Source organism: Talpa europaea (genome assembly GCF_964194135.1).
Source record: "Talpa europaea genome assembly, chromosome: 16".
Classification (NCBI taxonomy): Eukaryota; Metazoa; Chordata; class Mammalia; order Eulipotyphla; family Talpidae; genus Talpa; species Talpa europaea.
This window is the reverse complement of record NC_140084.1, coordinates 874,671-900,327: the sequence shown is the minus strand read 5'-3', so window position 1 is coordinate 900,327 and position 25,657 is coordinate 874,671. Positions and strand designations below refer to the sequence as shown.

At 66.6% G+C, this 25,657-nt stretch overlaps 1 protein-coding gene across 1 annotated transcript; it reads right to left on the bottom strand.

Annotated features, from left to right (window-relative positions):
* Nucleotides 1-3,294: 3,294 nt before the first annotated feature.
* On the bottom strand, nucleotides 3,295-24,085 carry FBXO31 (F-box protein 31; the record flags this gene model as incomplete). The annotated part of the gene is given in 12 exon segments (XM_084257312.1): nucleotides 3,295-3,706; nucleotides 5,159-5,496; nucleotides 5,860-6,013; nucleotides 6,348-6,457; nucleotides 9,287-9,361; nucleotides 9,871-10,038; nucleotides 11,104-11,180; nucleotides 14,376-14,391; nucleotides 14,396-14,458; nucleotide 15,944; nucleotides 15,946-16,015; nucleotides 23,752-24,085. Coding segments are annotated over 12 exon segments (1,629 nt in total). The 3' UTR covers nucleotides 3,295-3,483.
* Nucleotides 24,086-25,657: the final 1,572 nt, after the last annotated feature.

The following is a 25,657-nucleotide window of genomic DNA, read 5'->3' as shown; positions in this document are numbered from 1 at the left end:
GGGTTGCGCCCTGGCCAGCTTGGGATCGAACTCGTGCTGCAGTGGCTGCAGACAGCTTCACAGGCTGCGTCTTAACCCCTTAAGCCACTAAGGAGGCCTAGCAGAGCAGTTTAAAATCTCCACTGGGAACAGCCCCAATCTCCACAGCAGGAGTGCAGGCAGTGTGCCCACCCCAGGGAGGCTGCGGGCGGGCCTCTGCACACTTGGCGTGGCAGGCGTGGCTCTGGGAGCGAAGCAGGCTCAAGTACCTATGTGCACCGGCTCGTAAGCCACCTGCTGGGATGTGGCGTTTCACGGGGGCTTCCTGGAAAGCGTCCGGGTCTCCTGGGAGGAAAGGCTGACTCGCTCTGGAAAGGAGGCAGCCGTGGGGGCTGGAAGGGCCTGTGGCTGCCGGCGCGCCTGGGTGACATCCTCCGCGGATGCTCAGCCCAAGAGGCACGCTTGCTACAAGGTGACCGCGCGCACAGGAGGCGGTACCCGCCCAGTTTTCAGGTCGGCCTTTCTCACCCAGGGGCCCCCCGGCAGTTGCTCAAAATCACCTGCCCGGGTACCCTCCGGTGGCAGCTCCCTTGCGGCTGGGCGCCCGGCGGGTCACGTGGGCAGTAACCCGGCATGTCCACTAGAGGGCAGGCTGCAAAGACAGCTCGGGATGGGTCGGTGCGCTGGACCAGGCTCCCGGGCGCCGCGGTCCCAGACAGGAAGGGCCCACCTGGGGGACATGGCGTCCCTGCGACCCCACTCAGCTGCGCTGGGGACAGGGACACTTACCTGGAGCTCAAAGGGGGCAGTCAGGGAGTCGATATTGGGGTCCCCAGGGGCCACCCAACACCCTGCTCCCTAGCTGGGCCAACAGAAGGCTGAGTGTCACTGGCGGTGTGAGACGTGCCCCCGCCCAGATCCCCCAGTGACCCTCCCTCCCACATCCACAGCCTGCGGCATAGGACCCGCCCCACCTGGGTCCCGTCCCAGGAGACAGAGCACCAGCACAAGAGGTTTCAGAAGCTGATCTATGGAGAACAGACGCCGCCCGGTCACGCAGCAGCTCCCGGAGGCCCATCCTTCCCTGCACCTGCCTGACAGCGAGCCAGGACAGCTCTCCTGGGCGTGGGGCCCAGCACCCGCCCACCCCCAGAGCGCACTCCTGGGCCCACAACCCCTGGCTCCCTGCCGAGTCCCCAGCCCTGCAGGCCCCCGCCACAGGCTGGCAACGCTGTCACTGGATCCCCATTCATGCCAATGGGGTTGTGGTGGAGGCCCGCTGAGCGCGGCTCCTCAAGCTCACGCCCCGAGGGGGAAGTCTGGCTGACGTGGCCTGGGGGCCTCTCTCTGGCCACACCAGCGCCCACCCACACGTGCCCTGGAGTCAGGCCAGGAGGGCAGGCGGCAGGACGGAGCCCTAGAGAGCCCATGCGGGCCGGGGCACAGGCGCCAGGACGGGGCGGCTCTGCTCCCGCCTCCCTGCAGGAGACCGTCAGCAACGGCCGGGTGGCTCAAGGGGTCTCTGCCCGGTGCCGGCGGCGGGGACTGCCTGTCCTGAGAAGCCAGCCTCCGAGCCCTCTGCTGGCCTGCACCTGGACAACGGTCTGCCCGGAGGCCTTCCTGGGACAGCAGCGGGTGGGCAGCTGCAGAGCGCGTGCAGCCACCTGCACAGGGAGACGGGCGGAGGCGGGATGGGGTGCTCCTGCCTGGAGGCGGACGCCCGCGGGCACCGCCAGCCCATCACAGGGCTGAGGAAAACGAGGCCACTGGCCTCAGCCTCGCAGAAGGGCCACCCCAGCCCTCACAGCTCACTCATTGACCCGCTGCCCCCTGGGTGGCCCAGGGTGGACATGCCGCGCTGCAGCACCTCCCACCAAAGCCAAGGGGACTGGCTGTCGCAGGCAGGGGCCGGGAAGGGCTGTGCCAAGAGCAGGGAAAGGTCCCAAGACCCCTCCCCACTCATGTTTCCACCTGCCAGTGCCCCGCGCAAGCACCACAGGGCAGCCGGTCCCTAAATCAGGTCATCCGCCCTCACTTACCCAGCTCCCGGTCGCCTCATGCTCCACACAAGCAGCGGCTCTGGAAGCCCCGCCTGCAGTGTCCACGGTGGACACCAGAGGCCGCTGGGCTGTGCCAGGGAAGAGCAGGCCCTCCGCGCCCCTGCCCACCAGGAAGCCAGCGGCCAAAGGCACATTCAGGAGTGGACGAGCCTCAGCCCTCACCGCTGCTGGCCAGCCTGCAGCCCCAGCCCCGCACCGACGTGGACACCACCCACAGCCCCGGCCAGCCCACGAGACTGGCCTGCTCGTACATGGAGCTTTCGTCAGCGGCTCACCTTCCAGGGCGCTGAAGGCAGCCTGGCACCCCGGACGTCCTGGGTAGACACACCTGCCTCCGCCCCCTCCTTCCACGACGCTGCTTGCGGGGCCAGGCCGCTGGGCACGACCAAGCACTCAGGCTGGTCTGCAGGGGGCCTGCTGGAGGAGCCCCTGCCCCCCTCCGCCGGCCACCACGCAGCCCAGGCCCGGGGATGTTCCGTTTTGAAAGGCCAGTCGGGGAGAAAGGGTCGGCACACCGGGCACCCGTCAGGGCCCCAGGCTGGCCTCCAGGAAGGGCCCCTGCCCCGCAGGACAAGCACCAGCGGGGGCGCAGCCTCCCGGGCACAGTGAAGCTGCAGCAGGCGGGGCCACAAGGCGGCTCTACACGTGGGGGCTGCGCAGGACAACCCGCGCCAGGCTAGAGCCGGGCCCCACGGGCATCCCCAGTGGGCCACCTTTCTGGAGAGCTGCGCTCTCGCCAGCAGACGAGCCTCCGCGGCCCCCACACGGCCACGCGGGCACATGACACTCGCGGCGCCGGCGTGTGGACGGACCATGCGGCTCTGGCCGGCCGAGGGCAGGGTAGGGGCGGGACGGCCGTGCAAGGTCTGGCTCTAATGCTGCGGCGTCCCCGCTCCAGGCCTGCACCGACCTGTGTCCCCCGCCTCGGCGGCGATCTCAGGCCGGGTGCAGCGCTTGCTCCAGATTCCAAGTGGGCGGGTAGGGAGCAGGGTTCACGCGGGGACCCAAGTCCAGCACCCCCGGCTCCTGGGAGCTCCCTCTCCACCCGCCGGTCACTGACCCTGGACCCCGGAAAGTGGACCGTGCAGCCGGCACATGCGGACACACGCGCGCACATGAGCACACAGCCACACACACAGGCACACAGCCACACGCACACCGCGCACACCCCTTTCTCCTCAGGCCACAGCAAGACTCTAGCACAACATGAACTTCCCTAAAAGAGGGTTTTGTTTGCCGGACAAACGCCACCAGCCAAGGACAGACCCAGCATCTGCTACTCGATCACGGACACAGCCACGGCCGGTCCCGACGGGCCTGGCCTGGTCCCGTGTGAGAGAAACGCTGTCCGTCTCCACCGCGCCGCGGCGGGGCCGCAGCTGCCCACAGGGGGGTCTGGTCAGTCTCCAAAGTGCATGCTGCTCTGGCCCGCAGGCCCGGGCCATCAGGAGGTGAGGGACTGAATGTTCTTGAGCATCTCCTCGAAGGCCTGCGGGGACGGCGCGGCCGCGTTCCGGAAGCTGGCCTGGACCCTGCTGTACAGGCTGAAGGACTTGAGCTCCAGCCAGATGAAGCCAAAGCGGTCCTCGTCGAACAGGATGAAGACCCCGGGCGTGCGCTCAGGGCTGGTGAAGCCGTGCCCGGCGATGAGGCCTGTGCCATAGAAACTGGGCAGACAGGAAGGAGGGCATGGGGGGTGGGGGTGAGCGAGGCCTGGGGCTGCGGTGCCCCATCCAGCCCATGTCATCTGCGGGGCTCCCCACACCCCACCTCATGCCGGCTCGGCAGACAAGGATGCCCCGAGACCTGCCTGCTCCGCCAATGTCCCACACTGATCGCCTGCGTGGGCAGGGGTCACCTAGAGCTGGCCGCAGCACCCAGCTCACCCAGCTAAGGGGCGGGGCTCCGTCCCCATCAAGAGGCCCAGGTGGCAGGTCCCAAAGGCTGGGAGAGGGACCCGCAGGGCACAGCCATGCCACCGTGGCCAAGGCCCCGCCTACCCCTCCCAGAGATGGCACTTCCGGGTCAGGGGCCGGCCTGAGTCTCACAACCCCAGGAGGGCGCTCAGGCCCAGCACCGCGGCCCTGCTGAGTAGAGACCAGCACCCCACATGGAGGGCTTCTGGGCCCTGCTCAGCAGGTGGCGCGAGGCCAGGACGCAGGCCAGAGGCCAGGGCAAGGCGCTACCAGCTCTCAGCTGCTGGGGAGGCCCAGAGGCGCCATCTGTGGGCCAACAGCTGCTGAGAGGGATGTGAGGACAGCTGGGCCATGTGAGGACCCCTTTGCACAGCCTCTCCTGAAAGCCAGAGCTGCTCCACTGCAGCTGTGCAGCGTGAGGTGAAGGGGTGAGGCCCAGCCGCTGAGCTGTGTGGGCACCTAAGGGGGTTGGGCATGCCACCCCCTTCCACGGCGCACCTGGATGCCCAGAGGCCCTGCAGGCCAGGATGCCAGGAGCCTGACACAGCTCCCTTTGCTGCCCCCAGGGTGACTGCACTGATGGAATGTTCCAGACCTGTGCTGTCCAACACAGTAGCCATGGAGCGCCTGAAATCAGTCCCAAGCCTGAGGACCTCAGTTTCTACTTTTTTTCGTTTCAGTCCTTCTCAGCTAACACAGCCCCAAGGTTGGGAGCTGGGCCAAGGTCTTGCTCACGGCCCAGACAGCAGCCCGCAGGGAGCGGCAGAGACCAAACTGGCAGGACAGAGCCAGGGAGGGGAGGGCGGCCGCGTCGCGGCTCAGGGACCCTGCTGGACGGGGAGTGGCGACACCGGCCCTTCCCACACCCTATCTGGGCGGCAGAGACTTCGGGAAGGCAGTGTGGGCTCCACAGGTGGGTGGGCCCCAGCTCCGGCAGCAGCAGGAGCAGGGGGAAAGCTTTCTCGGGGGTCCTTCCTGGCCACCGCCGTGTCCGAGGGAGCCAGGGCCTGACCTCGCCACCTTCTACCATCCTGGCTGCGATGCCAGGACCCCCTGCACCTGGCGTTCCTGATCACCAGGATCTGAGGCTCCCCGGGGTGAACACGGGGCCCCGTGAGCCTGAGCCTGGGCAGAGCAGCCGTCAGGACACAGCCACGTCCCCGCAGGCTCCCCGGCGCAGGCTCCCCGGCGCCCCGCCCTTACCAGGCCCTGTAGGTGCGGGGGTAGTCCTCATTCCTCGAGCTCACGCCCCCAGGCAGCACGAAAGGCAGCCCCTGCCCAGACTGGGCCGGCTGTTCGGCCGCAGCCGCTTCGTCCTTCTTGGCGAGCAGCTCCGCGCCGGGCTGGGCAGTGCCCCGGCCCTCGCCGTCCTGGGGCCCGGCCTCCTCCTGCTGCTGCTCCTGCCGCGCCTGCTCCCGCGCCTCCAGCACGATGCGGGACAGCTCGTTGAAGCTGCGCAGGTTCTCCACGTCCGGCAGCTGGATGCGGCGGGCCAGGTCGATCTCCACGGTCTGCTGCCCGGCGGGGATGTTGGGGTCACCCTGAGGAGTGAGGGCTGGCAGTCAGTGCGGAGCGCGGCCAGCAGCCGCCTCTCGCCATACATGCTCGGCCCACGCTGCCACGGCTCCCAGCCCCTCGCGCAGAGCCCAGGGCCCAGGGAGCCCATCAGGGAGGGCTCTTTGACAGGGCAGCATCCACCAGTGCCCCTGGCCCCCAGGCTCTCTGGTCAGCCCACAAGGCCGTGCCGCATCCATGGGCCTGGGACAGAGGCGCACAGAGGCCAGGGTGGTGGTAGGGGGGCCGGCAGCTGGTTCTGCACTGGCAGCAAGGGCCTGGGCACAGCGCGGCCTGGGCACACTGAAGGACTAAAATGAATAAAAGCCCTGGGGGCAGCCCGGATTCACCGTGATCTTGGTGCCCCGGGCCCGCCGCCCGTGGAAGCTGAGCATGACGATCTCCAGGCCGTGGCTGCCGTAGGTGCCTTTGAAGAGGCCGGGCCTGATGAGGTCGTCAGGGTGGCTGGGCGGAAGGTAGATGCGGCGGTAGGTCAGGCAGTTGCTGCAGGGCAACGGGTGGCGTCAGAGTCCAGAGAGCTGTACCGGGGCACGCACACAGGGCCACGGCAGGTGCCTTGCTCAGTGTGGGGCAGGGAAGCCAGCCCTGCCGTGACCCCAGACAGGGCCCCTGCGAGGGGGTGCCCCATAGGGTGCTCGGGGGTCCCTGGGGAGATAGGGCTCAGGGACAGAGGCCAAGGTCCCCAGGCAGGGGAGCAGCAGCCCCCGCTGGGACACAACCCCGGCCCCGAGCGTGCCGCTGGCGAGAGTGGCGCGAGACAGAGAACAGGTGCCAGGGCGGGCGGGGACAGGCCCTCAGGGCCGCGCTGGGCACCTACTCGTACTGACTGGTGTAGATGAACTTCATCAGGATCAGCTCCTGCATGTGCTCGTGGAAGATGTCCTCCAGCGTGCGCCCCCACTCTTCCCGCAGCCATGTCCGGAACTCCTTCAAGAGAAGGCAGGGCCGTGGCTGCGGGGGGCAGACCAGCAGCGCGGCCCTCACGGGGCGGCGGCGGGAGAAGACTCCAGGCCCGTGTCCTGCCTTCCCCCACCGAGGCCGCAGCTCTGGGCTGCCTCCCACAGCACAGGCCCAGGCCCCGCAGAGGCGGCGGGGATGCGAGCTGCCTGGAGCCAGGACGGCAGCTGTGGGGCCTCGCACTGGGCCCGCGTGGCAGGACACCACACAGCCTCAGAGCGGCTCCGGGGCGTCCAGGAGTGGACACACAGCAGGTCGGTGGCCCCAGTTGTCCTGTGCAGCTGCCGCCAGGAACAGTCTGCACCGGCGCGGAGACGGGGTTTCATTTTCCTGTTCAAACGCATCTTCGCGGCCATGGCGAGTGCTGAGCAAGCATCTTCGCACAAAGGGAGCTTTTATGGACAACGTGTCCCTGAAGCCCAAAAGCCCATTATGGGATCAAACAGAGGAAGGACATTCGGTGCTCAATAGTTCCATTCTGCACATTTAACGTAATTCATCCAGAGCCCCGAACTCCTCACTCAGTACAGTGTTTCTAATGATTATGCAGAATTAGTTCCACGAGCAGAGGCAAAAGCAATTTGCCAAAAAACCAAGAGCCGCATCCACCAATTGTTTTGATCGTCGCTGCCCAAACTAGTACCGTGACCGACTACACAACTCTCAGAGCTAACAGGTCAGGGTGCAACTCACACATGACCGCCACCGACACAAACCAGCTGAACTTGCACACGAGCAGCACCTCCCACACGCAAAACTGGGAAATGAAAGTTTTTATATCTGACTTACAGCAGACTCCAAAACCACAGAGTTTCGAAATAAACACTGCACCACAAGGGCAAACCACAAGACACAGCGGGAAGGAAGGAAGACGTCTGCACCGCGGTCTGGGCTGTGTACGGACCAGGAGGGTGGGTGCTCATCGGCAGCTCTCTCCAAACTGACCCCCAGGGCCTGCGCCGTGCCCAGCACACCCCCACCAGGCTTTCTGCAGGAACCGTCAAGATGGTTCCAAAATTCCCGTGGTAATTAACAGAACCCAGAAGATCGAAATTAACCTCGCAAAAAGCAGAGCCGGGCCGGAGGGCCCACTAGCTCACGTGAAGACTACGATAAACTCGCCCGGTCAAGGAGGGGTGGCCGGCCGGCTGGCAAGCGCAGCCTGGAGCAGGGAGAGACACAGGCTTGGCTTGTCAGGTCCCCTGACCGTCAGCCAGGCATCCAGGCCTCCCGGCGGGGAGGGACACCTTCATGAAAGGCGTATGAACAACTGGACACCCACACAGAGACACAGGCCCAGTCCCTACCTCAGCCACACACGAAATAATCCACAACGGGTCACAGAGCCAAACAGCGCATGAACACACCAAACACCTGCGCGCCGTGGGAGCGGCAAAGCGCCGGAGGACACGCAAAGCTGTAAGCGTGAAAGAAAAACTTGAGAACTATTTGCCATGAGGTGAACTCATGAAGGAGAAGCCCCAGAAACTTCACACAAGTAAGAGGGCGCAACAGAGGTTAGCGCAGGGCTGTCACGCTGCCACGGCGAGCAGCGAGCGAGACACAGGGCATGAAGTGGGCCTGGGAACGGTCATGGTCTTCCCGAGTGGAAAGGTCAGCGCCATCAGCAATGCCAGCCAGACCCGATCACTCAGAAGACAGACCTTGGACATAAATCTGCTGTGACGCTACCGCACAGACACAGGCAGGAGAAACCCCAGTGCTCCGCACAGAAGTTGGGCTGACTGACCACTCCCGGGCTGGGCTCAGCACACCCCTCATCCACTTTCACCTGCGCAGCTGCCGGGAGATGGGCGCTGGCACCTGCCCTTTCTAGAGGTTTGGGGCTTGGCATTGGGAAACCTTTCCAAAGTCACGCAGCTAGTGGGCAGCAGAACCAGAGCTAATCCAATGTCCACATGCTGATCAGTCTTGTACCCCTGCCCCTGAGGCCAAGGTCAGGGCTAGGGCTTGGCCATGGCTCCCCACCGCAGGGCTACGAAGGAGTGCCAGCATAGTGACTATATTGAGGGCCTCCCCTGGTGGTGCAGGCGGTTGAGCGCCACACTGTGAAGCTGTCTGCAGACTCTGCAGCGCGGGTTCGATCCCAGCCAGCCAGCGAGAATCCCACATGGCGCGGCAGACCTCTCTTGCCTCGCCTGCTGCTCCCCTCAGCAGTGTATTTCGTCAGTCTGCCTGTTGTGTTTCCCGCTCTGTCTCTGGTGAATCCTCTCACCATCCTGCGCATCTGGCCTGTACCCTGGTTCTTGTATAAATAAATAAATCATTAACAAAGTGACTATATCGAAGAACAGCGAGGAGCAACCCCCAAGCCAGGGGGGTGGCATGCACAGCAACTCGATGGTGAAAGGTGGAGCTTCCCAGATGCCACCCCTGCGCAGGTGCTGCTGGGATAGCAGCTGAGCTGCTGCGGTGCAGGCAGCGGAGAGGGTCTGTGGAGAAGCCGCGAACCTGCTGCGTGTGGCTTCAGCTTGGACCTGGGTCTCTGCTCAGCGGAAGCTGTCTGGGGCAGGACAGACGGCCTCCGGGCCATGCCAGCCTGTGAACTATGTCTCTCAAGTGTTCTCCCTTTTCTCACTCCCTGTGTAAATAAACCCTCTAGTTGCTGTTTCTCACCATGTGTCTGATTTGGGGTTCCCGTATCCCTAAACACGGAGGTGAGAACCCACCAACAGTGTCAAATGGGTCCCCGAGGTTAGTCCTGCTTCAACCTGGAGCATCTCCCGACCCTTCCACCCAGCACCTCCAGGCTGGGCGGCCCCGAGCACTCCAGCACACCTCCTGCCTCCCGCCAGGCATCCTGTGGTGGTCCGTCTGGTTGCACTTGGTGGAGAACTCGTCCTTCTTCACGATCTTGAGCATCGATGACAAAGGAAAAGGGGAAGAATCAGCTGCAGCACCCCCAGCAGGCTGCACCCCCATCCCTCCCTGCTCCCCACACCATACTCATCACAGAAGCCTAAGACGCTGCCAAACCGTGGCTTCCTTCTCAGAAGGTGCATCTAAGAGTCCTGTGTGCTAACCGGGGGGTATGTGAGAGCAGCGCAAAGGGGCTGGCACCTCTGGGGTACAACTGAACACACACTTGCTTATCGGGGTGGCATTCCAGACCAGTATTGGTCAGCAGGGCCTCTGAATGCAAGCTGGCTGCCAAGTACAAACGCTCCACCCGCGAGGAGACTGCGCTGGGCTGCAGTGGGGACTCCAAGGAGTCACATCCCAGCATGGAGGCAGGAGGAGCAGGGAAGGGGCGGGGGCCAGTCTCCATCCCCAGTGACCTGCGGGGGGACAGGTCTGTTGCCAGGAAAACCACAGCGAACCACCTCCGGGCCTGGCCCACCCCACCGTGGCCCGCCCCTCACCTGGATGTGGCCGTTGTGCGGCCCGCGGTGGCCGTACATGCACTCCACCGTGGCGGACTTCCTCTCCATCAGGTGGATCCTAAACAGAGGCTTGAAGCGCATGGGGTCGTCCACGTGAGGGTCGTGGGGCGGCAGGTACATCCAGCCGATAATGAACAAGCCATCCACCTGCATGGGAAGGGGCCGGGGGCCGAGCTGACGGAGGCGCCTCTGCCCACTGCCTCTCCCCGCCATGTGGGGCGCCACATTGGGGCGCCTCGCCCCCCACACGCCCTGGCTGGCGACGCTGTGTAGCACTGAAATCCACTGAGAGTGGAACTTAAGTCTCCTCACTCAAAAAGGCTGTAAAACGAGGTGAGGGGTGTGGGAGTTAAAAAGACGGGGCAGCTCGCCGTGGCGTACATGAGCCCTGCACTACACCTCGTGGTCTCACGGCGTTGTCAGCGGCACCTCAGTGAGACTGAACCACCTTCTTTTCCATGGGGGAAAACTGAGGGTTGGGGTCAGAGAGAAACAGCAGAATGATCTGGCAAGTGAAACGCCCGGGGGGCAGCTGACCAGAGAACTGGGGAGAGACCTGGGAGGCAGGACAAGAGCCGCTGGTGGGGCCAGCCCGGCCCAAGACACAGCTGGGCGCGGCCACATGCCCGGGTGACCGGGCGAGGACACGGCAGGAAAAGACCCACATCGCAGGGAGACAGGGCTCGACGCAGGCCGGGCCGGGGACGCTGCAGGACCTGCGAGGCCTCGTGGGAGACCTGCCGCACCGCATGCCCCAGGCTGCGGGACCGTGGGTGACACGGACACGGTAGTGGGAGGAACTGTGTCCCTGTCTCAGGCTCTCCGAGGGTGGCACCCGTGAGCGGGGGCGGCCTGCAGGCCCACGTAGTAGCCAGCCGGTCTGCCCGGCAGGGCCTGGGTCCGGGGCTTGGCAGCAGGGGAGGCCTGAGTGCGGCTGGCAGGCCTGAGCTGAGAGCGTGTCAGCACTGCCCTCGGGCCTCCTCCCCCTGGCCACCTGCCTCAGCGGCCAGCCCCCCTCCCTGACTGTGCTGGGGGCTCGACCCCACGGGGCGACTGGAGCGAAGCAATTCTTCATGGGCGCATCACCAAGTTGTCGGGGTGAAGGGCCTGACTCCCCGAGTGCCGCCGGGCACAGTGCCGACAGACTCGGCGGCAGCCTGTCTCTGGCAGGACGGACGCGGGCCTCCCACCGCGCAGCCCCCGCAGACTCACCACCACGTTCAGCAGCCCTCCATACGGCCCGATGTCCGGCTGCCACAGCCCCAGGATGTGTCTGTAGCGGTGCAGCACTGCAGGAGAGAGCAGCCTCAGCACAGGCGCAGCATGGGGGGCAGGGCGGACACAGCATGGGGGGCAGGGCAGACAGCGTGGGGACAGGGCGGACACAGTGTGGGGGGCAGGGCAGGCCCAGCGTGGGGGCGGTGACGCCTGAGCAGCCATGCTGGGGGAGGCCGCCCTCCTGGCTCCTGAGGACTCCTAAGCACGGGGTGTCATGAAAAGCCGTGAAGAGACCAGGACCCTCCTGCATCTGAGGGACGTGGTCAGCTCCACGGTAGGGGCCTGCCGCCCACGTGACACCCGGGGTGAGCCTGCGGTTGGTCCGCACAGCCCAGGTGCGGCAGGCCCAACGCGCCGCGGGACCGTCCAGTAAGATCTACGCCGTCCCCCATTTCAACAGCAGCACCCCATATTCGCTTATGCGGCCGGAGAACAAGAACCCCAGAGGCCCCGAAACGCCCTCACAAGCGAGGCTCCTGACACACGCCGGGAAAACGCCCTCATGTGCACCTCCTCTGCGCGCTGCTGAGCCTCGACGCCAAGCCCACAGATGGGCCAGCTTCCAAGGAGGTGGGTGTGGGCCCGGCTGCAGGTGCCCGGGGAGACGGGGGCAGGCAGCACCCAGACACTCGGTCCCACGTGGCACTGCAGCCCCAGGTTTCTGGCTGAGACGGACCCCGGACGGCGTGCTGTGTGGGGCAGGCCGTGCAACGGCCGAGGCCTGAGCAGGAGCAGGAGGCCGCCCTCGGGCCAGCAAGAAGCCTCCTCCCGCCTCGCTCTGCGGGGCTGGGACAGGCTCCTCCCGGGCTGGGTCCTGCCTGCTCAGTCTGAAATGGCACCATCGCTCCCCGGGGCCTCCGGCCACAGACTGGGGCGTGCAGCCTCCACGGTGGGGGCCCGATCCCTGGCAGCGACTTCTTTGTGTGAGGAAGCTGCCCCGCTGGTCCGGAGGGCCCGGGCAGCACAGTGGGGGCCATGGACACCTCTGAGCCCCGTGGCTGCCGAGTGCGCCAGACTGCAGGGGTGACCAGCCGGCAGGCCGAGGGGCCTGGCAGTCTCCCCTCCCAGCTCGTCGCCCGCGCCCCTGCCCCACGAGGCACACGAGGTTTGCAGGGCTCCCCGCTCAACTCGCCCGTCACTGCGTCCTCAGCCCACGGCCCGGCCGCCCGCACCGCCAGCACCCTCGGGTCGGCACCCAACACCCGAGGCCCGGAGGAGTCACTGAGTGCTTCGCAGCCTCCAGTGGGCACAGCACGTCCGAGGCATCAAGGCCAGCGCCTCCCTGCCACAAGCAACTGCAGGGCGCCAGAGGCGGGACCCCCAGCAGCTTGGCCACCGGGCCGCGGAGGTCCATGTGCCGGGCGCTCGGCCTCAGGATGCTGCTGCGCTCGCTGGACAGCTCCCCGGCAGGAGCACACCGAGGACAGCAGGGACCAGGGCCCAGGAAGTGGCGCGTGGCTGGCAGACGGGGCAGCGCCGGGTACCAGCCTCGGCCCGGCCGCCGGGCGTCCCTGGGAGGCGCGGCCCAGGTCAGAGGAGCTGGCGGGTGCGGGCCAGGCCCATCTGACTGGTCACTGCAGTTTTCTCTTCTCATGCAAGTGAGCTTTTCTCCCTGGGGTCCTGGGGGCCGTGGAGGGACAGACCCTTGCGGTCCCACCGAGGCGTCCATCTGGCCACATTCACCGGACATGGGACAGCTGTTCTAGAGCCAGGCCCGTATCTCAGCGAGACAGACGCCAGCCCCTGGCGGTTGGGCAGATGTCACAAATGTGGCCCGAGTCTGGATGCTCTGGAAGTGGCTCCAGGAAGCCCCAACCAGTCCTTGGGGAGCGCAGCACCCCTCCTGCAGGAGGCTGGACTCCACCAGTGCCCGCCGGCTGAGGTCCCAAGGAGCACAGTGGCCCCAACATGTCCATCCGTGTTTAAAAGCCGACCAGGTGGGTCCTCATCTGCAGGGCCCCGGGATCCATCGAGGGTCCTTGACCCTTCCCTCTGGTCAGTGCTCGCCCTGCCCAGGAGCTGCCCCAGGGCTCACAGAGAGCACAGCACGCGGCTCTCCCCGCGGCCCCCGGCTCCCCACAGTGCTCGCCCACAGGGCTCACTGGCCCGTGCAGCGCAGAGGGGGCTGTGCTCGCGCCATGGAAGGAGACGACCCACTCAGGTGCCAGCCAGAGCCCAGCCCACAGCCCTCCACGGCCTCCCTGCAGCGTGCAGCCGGCTGCCTCCCGCGTCGCCCTAGGCTGCAGACCCTGCCCAGTGACGGCGTCCGTGGGTTCTGGCTCCTGCGCCAGCCGACTCGCGGCCTCCTCAGGCATGGGGCATGCCAGGCCCTGCTGTCCTCCCGGCAGCCTCGCTGCACCTCCGTGCCAGCCCTGGCGTGCAACCCTGCTCTGCGGCCCAGCACGTGTCCAGCCACCCTCCAGCGCAATGCTGTGGCATCACCGCACGCCGGCACCAAGTGGGCAGGTGCGTGGTGCTGGGTCCTGGGGCTGGGGCAGGCACCAGGGTGGGCTGCCGGGCGGAGGGGCAGTTCCACCTCAGGGGTTTGAGGCAGGATTGGCACAGCCTCACCATGCCCGGGTGTGCGGGCTGGGGTCAGTCCACGGACAGCGCTGCCTCCCCTGCTGGCGGCTCTGCTAGGAGCAGGGAGGTGGGCAGCGCGGTCCCCAGGCGGGCGGGCGGCCCGTTCTCCAGAAGCCCAGCGAGGACCCAAGCCTTCGCCCCGCGACCAAAGGGCGCTCTCCCTGGCATCACCCTGACACCGTGCATGGAGCTGGTCCTCTTCAGCCTGGCACGCAGCTCGGGGCAATCTCCAGGGCGCACGGGACACCATCGACCGAGGCTTAGATCCTGAAACGCTTGAGCCTCTGCGTCCTTGGCCAGCGTGGGCCGGGGGGACGCCGCTTTCTAAATTCACATTTACCATTAAAATGTCACCGCCGGGCAAAGCCTACAGGGCTCATGCTGCCGGCGCGTCCCTCTACCTCGGTGAACGACGGGCGCTAACTCGCACCGTCAACAGAGGCCCTGACGGAACACCCCAAGCCCCGCACCGCTGCGGAAACAGCCCGGCCCCAGGCAAGCCGCCCTGGCCAGACACAGCCCAGGGCCAGAGGGCAACGGGCGGGGCAACAGGCCTGAGCGGGGAGCTGGGGCCTCTCCATGCAGCCCGGCGAGCGCCAAGCCCCGCCCGCAGAGGTCCGGACGGCAGGTGTAAACGTCTGTACTCCATGTGCTCGTGATCGGGGAGGATTTTCATGACACGTCCCGACTTCACGAGCGGGTTTACCTGAACAGACACAGCGGGGGGAGGACTGGAGGGGCTCCCACAGCCGCGCGGGCCTCACGACCACCCGCCCGCGCCCGGGCCGGCCCTCCAAGGGGAAGGGACTTGTTTCCTTCTGGCCACACAGGACACGGCAACGCCCACTCTTCCTCCACCTCGGCTCTGAGTCGCTCTGAGTCTTTCGTTATATCCGTCACCTCCGAACGCAGACCTGCCCGCGCCCAGGCTGCTGGACCTGGCCCCAGGGCCGAGGCCGATGGCGCCCCACCCACTCCAGAAGCAAGCGCGTCTGTCTCCTGGGTGGGAGTCTGCGCAGAGTCCCGGGGTCCTGAGCAGAACGAGGCAGGCGCTTCCGTTGTGCTGGGGCAGAGCAACAGGCAGCGGCGTCCTCCGGATTCTGCCGTCACTTCCCGGGGCCGGGACCCAGTCCGTCTCCACGCATCCTCCTGGGCCAGTGCTGGCTCCGGTGGGTGCTGAGTCCACCCGGCCCGGCCCCACAGCCCGCCTCCCCCGGTCCCACAGGACAGCGGGGCCGGGCCCAGGCAAGCCTGCACCCCAGCTGAGCCGCGCTCGGGGGCCTGTTCCCACGAGTGAACCTTGGGGCGCTGGGCCGGCCCAGCACCTGCAGCGGGAGCAGCTGCCTCTCTTCTGAGCAGCCACGACTCCGAGAAGCCATCATCAGGAGGCCGACAAGCTCAAGAGGCAACGCAAAGACAGCGCCCGGAGCAGGCGCTCCCAGGAGCCTGCAGGCATTTGCGGAGCCTGCTGAGGTCCCGACCCGAGCCCCCGCGCCACCGGCAGGCAGTTTCCCCGACTCCACACTCTCAGGGCTTGGACACCAGGGCCAGTGCTGTGGGGCTGGGCCAGGCGCCCACTGACCGGAGGGCAGACAGGACAGAGCCAGCCTCCTACCCCAGGCTCGTGGAGGCGGACATGGGAGGGCACCGCTCCGTGAGCCCCCCGTCCGGGAAGGAAGCTTCCAGCACTCGAGCTCACCCTGAGCAGGCCAACCAGGCGCTGGAGCACAGGGACTACCAGGCGAGGCGCCCACTGCTGGGTAAGGCAGGGAAGAGGGAGCACCTGACTCAGGAGTTCACTGGGAACCGGGCAGAGAGATGAAAGATGGTGAGAAGCAGGATCCGGGGGTTTTCTGAGAGGTGAGAAGGTCCACTCCAGCCAGAGAGAACTGGGCCCCTGGGCCACCCGGGCCCTGCTCCTGGCCGGCAGTGGACCGGAGCCTTTCATAGCCGCCCGCAGCCGTCGAGGCCAGGGCCAGGGGATGTTTGGGGCTGGGGACACTGAGCCCAGGGGGACGCCGCCCTAGCCAGCCAGCGGGGGAGCAGAGGGGCTGGGGCGGCACACCCCCCGGGAAGGGGGGAGCTGGGCGGTGGGAGCCTGGCTGCTCGGGGCCACGCAGCCTCCAGGCCGGGCGGGCCAGGAAGAGGGCCCGTTGTGGAGCCCAGGGCGGGGAAAGGCAGGAGGACTCACGCTTGGCATAGACGTCTCGGCAGGACACGCCGGCAATCTCCAGCTTCCGCAGGTTCTCGCAGACGCCATACTCTGCAACGGGAAGGAGGCTGGAGGGTCGGGGAGCCACAGAGAAGGGCGGGGCAGCGCGGGCAGGGGCTCCCCATCACAGCCGCTGGGTCAGGCCACGCCCAACCCCGGTGGGGCCGTTTTTCTACTCCAGAGAACGTCACTCTCAGGAAACGCTCCTCAGCACTGTTCCCGCGGAAGCGCTAGAAGCCTCAGAACACGAATCCTGAATCTGACAGCCCCTCGGGCTCCCAAGGGCCCCAGCCCCAGGGGCCGGCTGTGCTGCCGGTGCTTCCCGCGTGCCCTGGCCAGCACACCCCGCGAGGGCCCCAGCTGCCGTGTGGGGCCCCGGCCAGACAGCACCTGCGACAGACGCGAGGCGGCTTCCACCAGCATGGGCCACGGGCGCAGCAGCCACGGCCACACGCTGACACCGGGCCCATGGGGCCCTGGGCCCAGATCTTCCTTCCCCCCCGGGGGGCTGGAGGTGGCACCCTCAGGCCCTGCACACTGGGATAGGCGTGCCCACGTCCACGCTCTCGCTTCCCGTGGCACCGGTTACCTGCAGCCCACCAGGGCCCCGACGTGGCTGGCAGGAAGACGCCACACAGAGCCACGGGCCACACGGCCTTCACCACGGCGCCTGCTGTCTTCTGACGCGCATGCCAGCCCCTCCGCGGGCACAGACGCGTGCTGCAGAGAACCCGCACGCTCCCAGGCCCGTGCGCACAGCGGCTCCGGGCAGCGCTGGCACCTCACAGGTGAGCTGGGACGGCCAGCCGAGCCCCCACAAAGCCCCATTAACAGGAAGATCTCGGCGGCGAGGGGGGCCCGCGCCCGCAGGCCGTAATAAACACCAAAGCGGAACAACGAACGACGCGGGCCGTTCCCGCGCGAAAGGCTTGGTGTTTTCCACACGATGGAAAATCTTTGTCCTAAATAGCGGCTGAGAACAATCCCACCTCCTCTTATTGCCCTAAACCTTCCAGAAGTCATCAAAGGGCAACTGCCCTTAAAATAGCCCGAAGGCTGAGCGCTTGCCAGCACCCAGCTCCGTCCCTCCAGGGGGAACAAAGTCCGGGCCTGGCTGCGCCCGCTCGGGGGCTCCTTGCTGAGGCGGGCACCGAGGAAGCTGGCGGAATTCTTCTTTCAGCGCGTCTACCCCAAAGATGGCAACGGGCAAAAGGGAAAGCGGGGGAGGGGACGGGGGAGCTGGACTTGAGAAAATGCGTAAAAGTAAACAGTCGTGCTGTGGGGAGCACGGTGGCTCCTCAAAAACCCTAAGCGGGGCTCCCACGTGACCCAGCAACCAGGCCACCTGGGGTGACACCACATTGCTGGGAGCAGGGATGGGCCAGAGGCTGCCCCGCAGCCTCAGCCTCGGGGGAGGCAGGGCTGCCTCGTGCGGGCTGCTCAGCTTTCAAAAGCAAGGGGCTCCGGGGGCGCAGGCCGGCCGGGAGCCCCGCAGGCGGCCGGGCCAGACCGGCGGCCCCAAGGTGAGGGGGGGCGAGGGGCAGCGAGGTTGGGGCCGCGGGAACAGTCTGTCTGGGGCGAGGGAACAGTGTAAACACGCTGAGTGCCAAAGGGCGGTGCTGGGAACTCGGCGGGGAAGGCCACTTCACGGCAGGCAGCCACGCCACAAAACTCAACCTGCCCTTGGAGTCCTGCGCTTAAACCCCCCCAGGGCCATCTTGTCGGGGACGCGGGAAACAGCCAGGAGAGTGGCCTGGTCAGGCCAGCGCAGTCGCCGCCGAGGCGCTTCCCACAAGGCCAGGCGGGGGCAGCTCGAAGCAGCCGGCAGCCCCCACCTGCAGGCGCTGGGCCTGACCACCCCCACCGCCACTCCGCCTGGGGCAGGCCCGCCTGGGGCAGGCCGGCGCACCCCAGCTGCGCAGCCTCGGGGCAGACCAAGAATGTCCAGTCTTGGGCCTCCCTGGTGGCGCAGGGGTTAAGTCTCAGCACAATCAAGCTATCACCAGCCACTGTGGCCTGAGTTCGAGCCCGGCCACGGAGCTACCCACAGGGCGCAGCAGACCTCGCCTGTCTCCCCGCTGCTCCCCTTAGCGGTGTGTTTCAGCAGAGCTGCCTGTTCTGCTCCCCACTCTGTCTCTGGTGAGTCCTCTCAGCCCCCACACCTCTGGCCTGCACCCCAGCTCCTCTATGCATAAATAAACCTTTAAAAATAAAAATAAAGAAAAGAATGTCCAGTCTTGACCCTCACGAGGCCCCGCTGGGAGCGGGGGAGGGTCTGCGGCCCCTCCTGGCCAAGGCCACCTGCAGGGGCCGTGTTCCTGGGAAGACAGAGCCAGGAGCCTGGAGCGGGCAGGGCAGGCACTGGGCACAGGCGCGGGGCAGGGGGCACCACTGAGACGGGGTATCGGAGAGGAGGGAGGGGGAAGGGCTGGCTTCCCGTGAACTTCAACTCACAGGTGTCTTTTCTTCTTTTTAAATCTGATTTTTGGGCCTCCCTGGTGGCGCAGTGGTTGAGCGCTGGGTTGCGAAGCTGCCCGCAGCCTCCGCAGCACCGGTTCGATCCCCGGCTGCTCCCCGGCCACCGGAGGAGGGTCCCACATGGTGCACAGACCTCTCCTGCCGCCCGCTGCTCCCCTCAGCAGTGTACTTCGGTCCTTCTGCCTGCTCTGCTCCCCGCTCTGGCTCTGGTGAATTCTCTCACCCTCCCGCGCTTCTGACTGTGCCCAGTGCTTGTGTAAATAAGTAAACCTTAAAAATATATATATATATATATACACACAATAAATAAATAAATCTGATTTTTAACTTTTCTGACTTCTTTCATTTTTGACACGAGATGCTCCCAACTCATGGTTTCTAAATAAAACTCAAAGGCAACGCTGATCAGAAAGAAGGCATTTTTGTTTACACTCGATGAGGGGATAATTATAACCCTTAATAGAATATGGGGAAACCTTTAACTTCCAGCTGAATGAAAGACGTTTCAGGGCATGGGGGGCTGGAGGGAGAGGGGAGGGCAGGAGGGGTGGGCGGCAGCCCCATGGCCCCCGAAGACCAGCCTGCTGATGTCAGAACCGGCTGCTGCTCTCAGCTGCCACGGTAGCTGCACAAAACACTTGTTCTGAATCATCTGGAAAAGCCCCGTGCAGCCGGGAAGAACGTGGAGACCAAAACCTGGACACGGCCCATAGGTGTCCCCGCGAAACACCCAGAACACTCGGGGCTGAACAAGCAGTCCCTGGAGCTGGCACCGCCCACGTCGTCAGTGCGACTCGTCCCTGACAGGCCCGTCTTTCGTCTCTGCGGGGATCGAAGCTGGCCGGCCTGGTGCCAGCGGGGGCGGCGGCCCTGCCTCCAGCTGGAGGCTCCTGACCCGGCAGGCTCCCTCTGCACCCTGGCCCAGGGCCACCCCCTCCCCGAGGCACCTGGGTCAGCCCTCCCCCATCCGTCCCGGGTGCGAGAGCCCCTGTGACCCCGGGTCTGACGGGCACGCGCCCACCTGCCCCTTCCCACCCCACAGACGCTCCTCGCCGAGGACAGACTGCTGCCCCCCGAGCCCGCTCGCCACGGCGGCAGCACAGGGACGCTGCTCTGGCACGGGACGCGGGCTCGGGGGCTCCCAGGCCACCTCCCGGCCGGCGCCCTTGAGTCTGCACGCCCTTTCCAGCAGGAATGACAGGCCCAGGTCCGCAAGCGCCTTACGTCATCACTTTGGACACAGCGCGCCGGGAAAACAGCGGGGCCTGGCCCTCAAACCGCCAATCGACTCTTTTTGGCCCCGGGACCTGTGCAGCTGAAGCAGCCAAGCCGGAACCGGCCCTCGGCGCTGCCCGGCTCCGGCTGGCGGGCTTTGTTAAGGCTGGAAAGCCTTGAAAACATCCCCGGGAGACGCACTGTTCCCCTCTGCGCTGTCCTCCGCCCCCATCGAAGGGGCCGAGCTGGCTCCAGAAGGCAGCACAGTGGAGTCAATTTCCAAAACCAGAGACGGCTGCAGTCCCTGAGCTGGCACAGCAGCAGGGGAGAAGCCACGGCCCCTGCAGAGCCCAGGCCAGTGGGCAGGCGGGGCGCACCGGTCTCCTCTGCTGGGGCTCTCCGGTGGGCTCAGCTCAGGAGTCTCCAAATACCCTCGAGCGAGCGGCGCTTCCGACCGGCCACCTGCCTGTCTCCAGGACGCCCCTGCCCGTGCCCCCAGGCCCGTCTCTCGCGCCCCCTCGCAGGCCTGGCGCTCGGCAGCGTGTTCTCCGCTGCAGAGACAAAACGCAGCGCTGGTGTCTAACTGCGTTTCGGTCATAAAAGTGAGACGTCACGGGAGACGGTGTTTCTAGTTCTGGCGGAACATAAGCCCCGAGTCCCACACCTGATCAAGACGCCGCCAGCACGACGCCGCCTGTCATCAGACTCCACTGCCATCGCGGGAAGAAATGGGCAAATCACACACGAATTCTGGCCCTGACATCTGCAGCCACAGGCTGGAGCCCAGGAGGCCTCGGATCCTGGCGCTGTGGGGTCAGCGTGGGCAGCAGAAATCCACCCGGCGCTCTTCCTGGAGTCACCGCAGTGAGTTCACCCACAACCACGGTCTGAATTTTTAACACTCAGGAGCCTTCGGTCGCCTTCACAGAACACGGCCGAATGAACAGTGCAGGGGGACTGATGTTTCCAAATCCACCCACCAAATGGTGAGGTGTTGACTGAGCAGAGCGTGGCGGGGTCAGAGGCAGAGGACGGCGCCGGGCGTCCACCCTCGGGCCGCAGAGTGCTGACTTATTTATAGCCCCTCGCAGGAGCCCAGGAGGCCTGGAGCCAGAGGACTCCAGCATCAAAATCGAGTTGGCCAGGAGGGCCGGGCCCCGCAGCGGGGAGGCAGGGCTGGGCGGCTTCCTGGAAGGGGGACAAGCACCGTCCGGCGTTCACCCGCACCGCCGGCCCTGAGAGCGGGCACAGACTGGCCGCCCCTCCGTGGTGGGTCGCCACGGCTTCTCGGTGTCCTGCACATGGACACTGAGGAATCCTTTTCATCCCGCAGCCACGCGGCGCCGCAAGACACCTCATTGCAAGTTTCCACATAGACCGCCCCCCCCCCCAAGCGGATCCTATCATTGGGAAGAACTCAAAACACACGCGTGTTCCCACCTGCACGTCAGCCACGCCCCCGATTCTTTAAAACAGTCGGACAAAGGGGTGAGGGGCCCTCATCCCAATCCCACTTTTGCCACTGCTTTCTGTTCCGGGGAGTCTGGGCCCCGGCAGCAGGTAAGCGTGCAAATGCCGAGTGACCAAAGAGGCCACCCGGAGCCCAGAGGGCCACGTCCCCAGCACCTCGGGGTGACAGACCATTTCTTAGGCCCAAACCTCAAGACTCACAGCAGATCAGCACGGCAACTTCACTTGCTATAATGAAGCAAAAGAGCAAATAACTGTAGACGACGAGAAATGTTTTGCATTCTCAGAAATCTCCCAGATTAAATAACTAAAACCCGCCAAAGAAGAGAGGGAAAGAAACAGAGAGTAAGAAAGACCCAAACCACCAATAGCTGTTACATGTTCATCCCCACTGGCTCCAAGCACCTAGAAACGTAAATGAGGTTGTTTCTCACCCCGATTGGCACAGACTGTGAAAGCTGGATTGCTGAAGTCAGAATTCAGAGGCTAGGGGCCTCCCTGGTGGCGCAGGGGGTAAGTCTCAGCTCGATCAAGCTATCGCCAGCCACTGCCGCAGGAGTTCGATCCCCAGCCGGCCAGGGAGCTGACCCACAAGGTGCAGCAGACCTCACCTGCCTCGCCTGCTGCTCCCCTCAGCAGTGGATTTAGTAGATCTGCCTGTTCTGCTCCCCACTCTGTCTCTGGGGAACCCTCTCATCCTCCCACACCTCTGGTCTACATCCCAGTTCTTGTGTGCATAAATAAATAAAATAAATCTTACAAATAAATAACTCAGCAGCTACTGGGTTCGATGAGGCCTGAAGCTGCGGAGCAGGGCAGCAGGGGCTGTGGACATGGCCCGTTCCCGCCGCAGTCAACAGGGCAGGCCACAGGCCGCTGGGCAGCACTGACTGCAGGCGGCACACCCCGCAGCCCCCGTGGGCTGGAGACACTCCCTAAACTCCAAACACAGCGGCAGGCCCAAGGAAACACGGATGAGGCTCTCACCGCCCCTCCAGGCAGGATGAGAAACTGACGCGTGACAGGACGAGGCTGGCCCCTCTCGTGCAGAGCCCCTACCCAGCGCCCACGTGGGCTGGCAAGGACAGAGCCCGAGACAGATCGCACAGAAAAGTGCTCGGTGTCCCCGGAGCTGTACCCCCACATGGGAAACCTTCCTTCACAGTATCTGTTCTTGTAAATGACCCCTGGGGGCGCTTGGGGGGTGTAGGGGGAGCCGAGATATCTTCTTTTAAAAAAGGAAAAAAAGGAGAGAGGCGCCCAGCAGGCATGAGAAAAGGCTAGCAGGTCCTTGTCGGGGTGACCGGAGCTCTGTCTGCTACTCACTTGCACCTCCCAGGTCTTTAATTCACAGAAGGAAAACTGCAGGTCAGGGGGCCTTGGCGCAGGACCAGGGCCTCCTGTGGGGCCGCTGCTGTCCCAGGCCACCGCCGGGCACACACCTCCCCGAGCGCCCAACCTCTCCCCACACCTGCATCAGCACTTTTTATAGGCAACTCTGGCCTTCCGCTCCCTCTGCGCCGAGTCTGAGAGCCTTTCACCGACACAGTGGAGCCCCGCCAGCCTCTTGCTACACACCCTCCAGCTCCCCAAAGACAGGCCTCGGGCACTGTGGCAGCCTGTGCCGGGCGGGGCCTCACAGGCAAACAAAACGCAAAGTCCAGGAAAAGGCGCAGATCACAGAGGAGGAGGAACAGCTTTTCTGCCTCCCTTTAAGATGTGGAAAGAAATGCACCTGCCACGCTAAGGCCCTGATGCTCAGAGGTCGCACACGAATGCCAGGTGGACTCCGGAGGAAAGAGACCCTCGGCTCTCCACAGGAGCTGAAAGGAAAGTGGCAGAGCAGCCTCACAACCCAGCGCCCGCCCGGCGGGTGGGGAGAAGCCTCTGCTCGGCCATCTCCCACCTCGTCGGCCTCAGCGCTTCCCGGAACACCTGGCGGCCAAGGTCCAGCCTCTCCCAGCAGATAAACAGGCCTGGGCCTGCTGACCGCAAATCCAGAGTCTTGACCCCTGGGCTCTAAGAAAGGGAATGACCGCGCCCCGCTCCCCGCCAGAGGATTTGGGGATCAAGCCCATCTCACGCGGCCTTCCAGGGGGTGCAAACCCCAGCAGCCGGGAGGGTAGCTGCTGTGTCCCCAAAGCACCACCACCCCGCTTCGGGAAGCAGACCCTAGGAACGCAGCCGCAGCTGCCCTCAAAGGCCCGCGAGCTCGGGAAGGCCCCCAGGGCGGCAGGCCGAGGTCCCCCCATGCGGACAAGGAACGGCGCGGCCGCGGGGTGCCCGTGGCCCTGCAGCCGTGGGCCGCCTCCGCGCCTCGCAGAGCAGCCGCCCCGCTGTCCCGGGGGCTGCGGCGAGACGCCCCTGGTTCTCGCCACGCTGCCTGGGGTCCCCCCTGCTCCCCAGTACACAGCGACGGACACCGGGGAGCCGCCCGCCTCGGCAGAGCCCGGAGCGCCAGCCGGGCACAGCTTCCCGGGGCTGGTCTGGGAACCGCTCTCCGGGGGACCCCGCGCCGCCCGGGGCTCTGCGCCCCCCGCCGCTCGCTCGGGCGCCCCTCGGGGGCCCCGCCCGCGCCCGCCCGCGCCCCGCCCGGCCCGCGCCCGGCCCGCGCCCGGCCTCACCCTCGCGGCAGCGCCGCCGCCAGATGGTGTCGGTGTGCAGGATGCGGCGGAAGCGCGAGCACACGCGCGCCAGGCTGGGCAGGTCGGTGCCGGGCAGCGCCGCGAAGATCTCCACGAGCAGCTCGGGCGGCAGCTCCAGCAGCGAGCGGCGCGGGGGCGGCGCGGGGCCCGCGGCCGCCCCGGCCCCCGCGCGCGCCGCCTCGATGCGCTCCTCCTCGGGGTCGGTGTCCGCCCCGCTGTCGGCCGCCGCCGCCTCGGCCGGGTCCCCGCGCTGCTGGCGCCGCCGGCACCCCCGCGCCGGGCCCACGCCGCAGAGCCGCGCGCACACCGCCATGCCGCCCCGCCGGCCGCGCACGCGCACGCCGCAGGCCCCGCCCCGCCGCAGGCCCCGCCCCGCCGCAGGCCCCGCCCCGCCGCAGGCCCCGCCCCGCCGCAGGCCCCGCCCCGCCCCGCCCGCAGCCTCGGAGCCCCGCCCCGGGCCGGGGCGGAGTCGTGGGTCTGGCCCCGCCCCGGGGCGGAGTCCCGCCCGGCCCCGCCCCGGCCCGGCCCGGGGTCCCGCGGAGCCGGCGAGGCCCACGCGGCGCCCGCGCCTCCACCCCGCAGGCGTGCGCGTGGCAGCCGGGGCGCGCCGCCCCGGGCGAGGGCCGGACCCACCGCCGCCAGAGGAGGGGGCCCGCCGCCTCCCAGAGCCCAGGACCTCCGCAGCCCCCCAGGACCCCACACGCCCCTCGGGGTGGCCCCCGGGGCCCCCCGCCACCCATAGGAGGACTCCAAGGACCCTTCCACCCCACTCGCTGGTCCCCTCCCCAGTGCCCGAGGGCGGCCCGGAGACCCCCGGCCGGACCCGCCAAGGCCACTTCGCCGCGGGGCAGGCTCCGGTGGGCGAAGCCGGTGGTCAGGGCCTCGCGCCCGGGAGCCCGGCCCCTCCCGCCGCCCTGGAGCCGGACCGCGGGCCGGGGCTCCGCGGGCGGGAGCTGTTGACCGCCGGGCGGGACGCAGCTGCGGAGGGTGCCGGGCGCTGTGCCAGCCGCGCCCGGAATAGCTCGTGGAGCCGTGGCTCCCGGCTCGGGGACGACCGAGGCAGCAGGGGCCTCGCCGCACCTGCCCTGACGCCGGCTCGGGACCACCTGCTGGAAGACTGGGCCAGGGAAATTGGTCCCGGCCCGCGGCGAGGGCCACCGCCCTGGCCGCGCACCCAGCGACAGGGACGGCATCTCCTGGCAAGAACAGCCACACCTCACACCTTAGCTCGCCCGGCCACCTCCCCGCCCGCACGGTGACTGACGACCCAGCCCTGAGCGCCCGCCCTGCACCTGGACTCTGTCGCTCCACGCTGCGAGCCCAAGCCCCTGCCTTGAGGGGGACGCTCTGCGTCCCTCACCTGTTTCAGGGCAGCTGACGGCCCCACGGGCTCCTGTCGGGCCAGTGCCTGGCGCCGTGGCCCCGGCCCACGGCCTTCACCCGTCTGATGCCTCAGCCGGTCACTGGCCACGCTTGTGCCTCTGCCCAAGCCGGCCCCCCAGGACGGCCGCCCAGGCTGTGCCGTGCCCAGCGGGGTGGGGACGGGGCCTTCGGGGCGGCATGGCCCCAGAGTCGGTGCCCACATCCACCACCCCTTCCTTCCGGCCCCGAAGAGAGCCCCTTCCGGGAAGGAGGTCCCTTGTCACCGCACTGTCTCCGGGCAAACACTCCCGGTGCCGGCCCCAGCACACCCGCAGCACACCCCCAGCACACCTCCCCGCCGGCGCCTGTGCACAGTGACTGCAGATCTGCCGCGGCGCCCGAGAAACAAGGGACAGATACACGTGCTCAGAGGCGGGGAGCACAGACCCAGCGGGCCCCAGCCGACGTGCAAGTGCAACAGGGTGGTCCCCAGGAAAGGGGGAGGTTCCCTGCCCCACCCAAG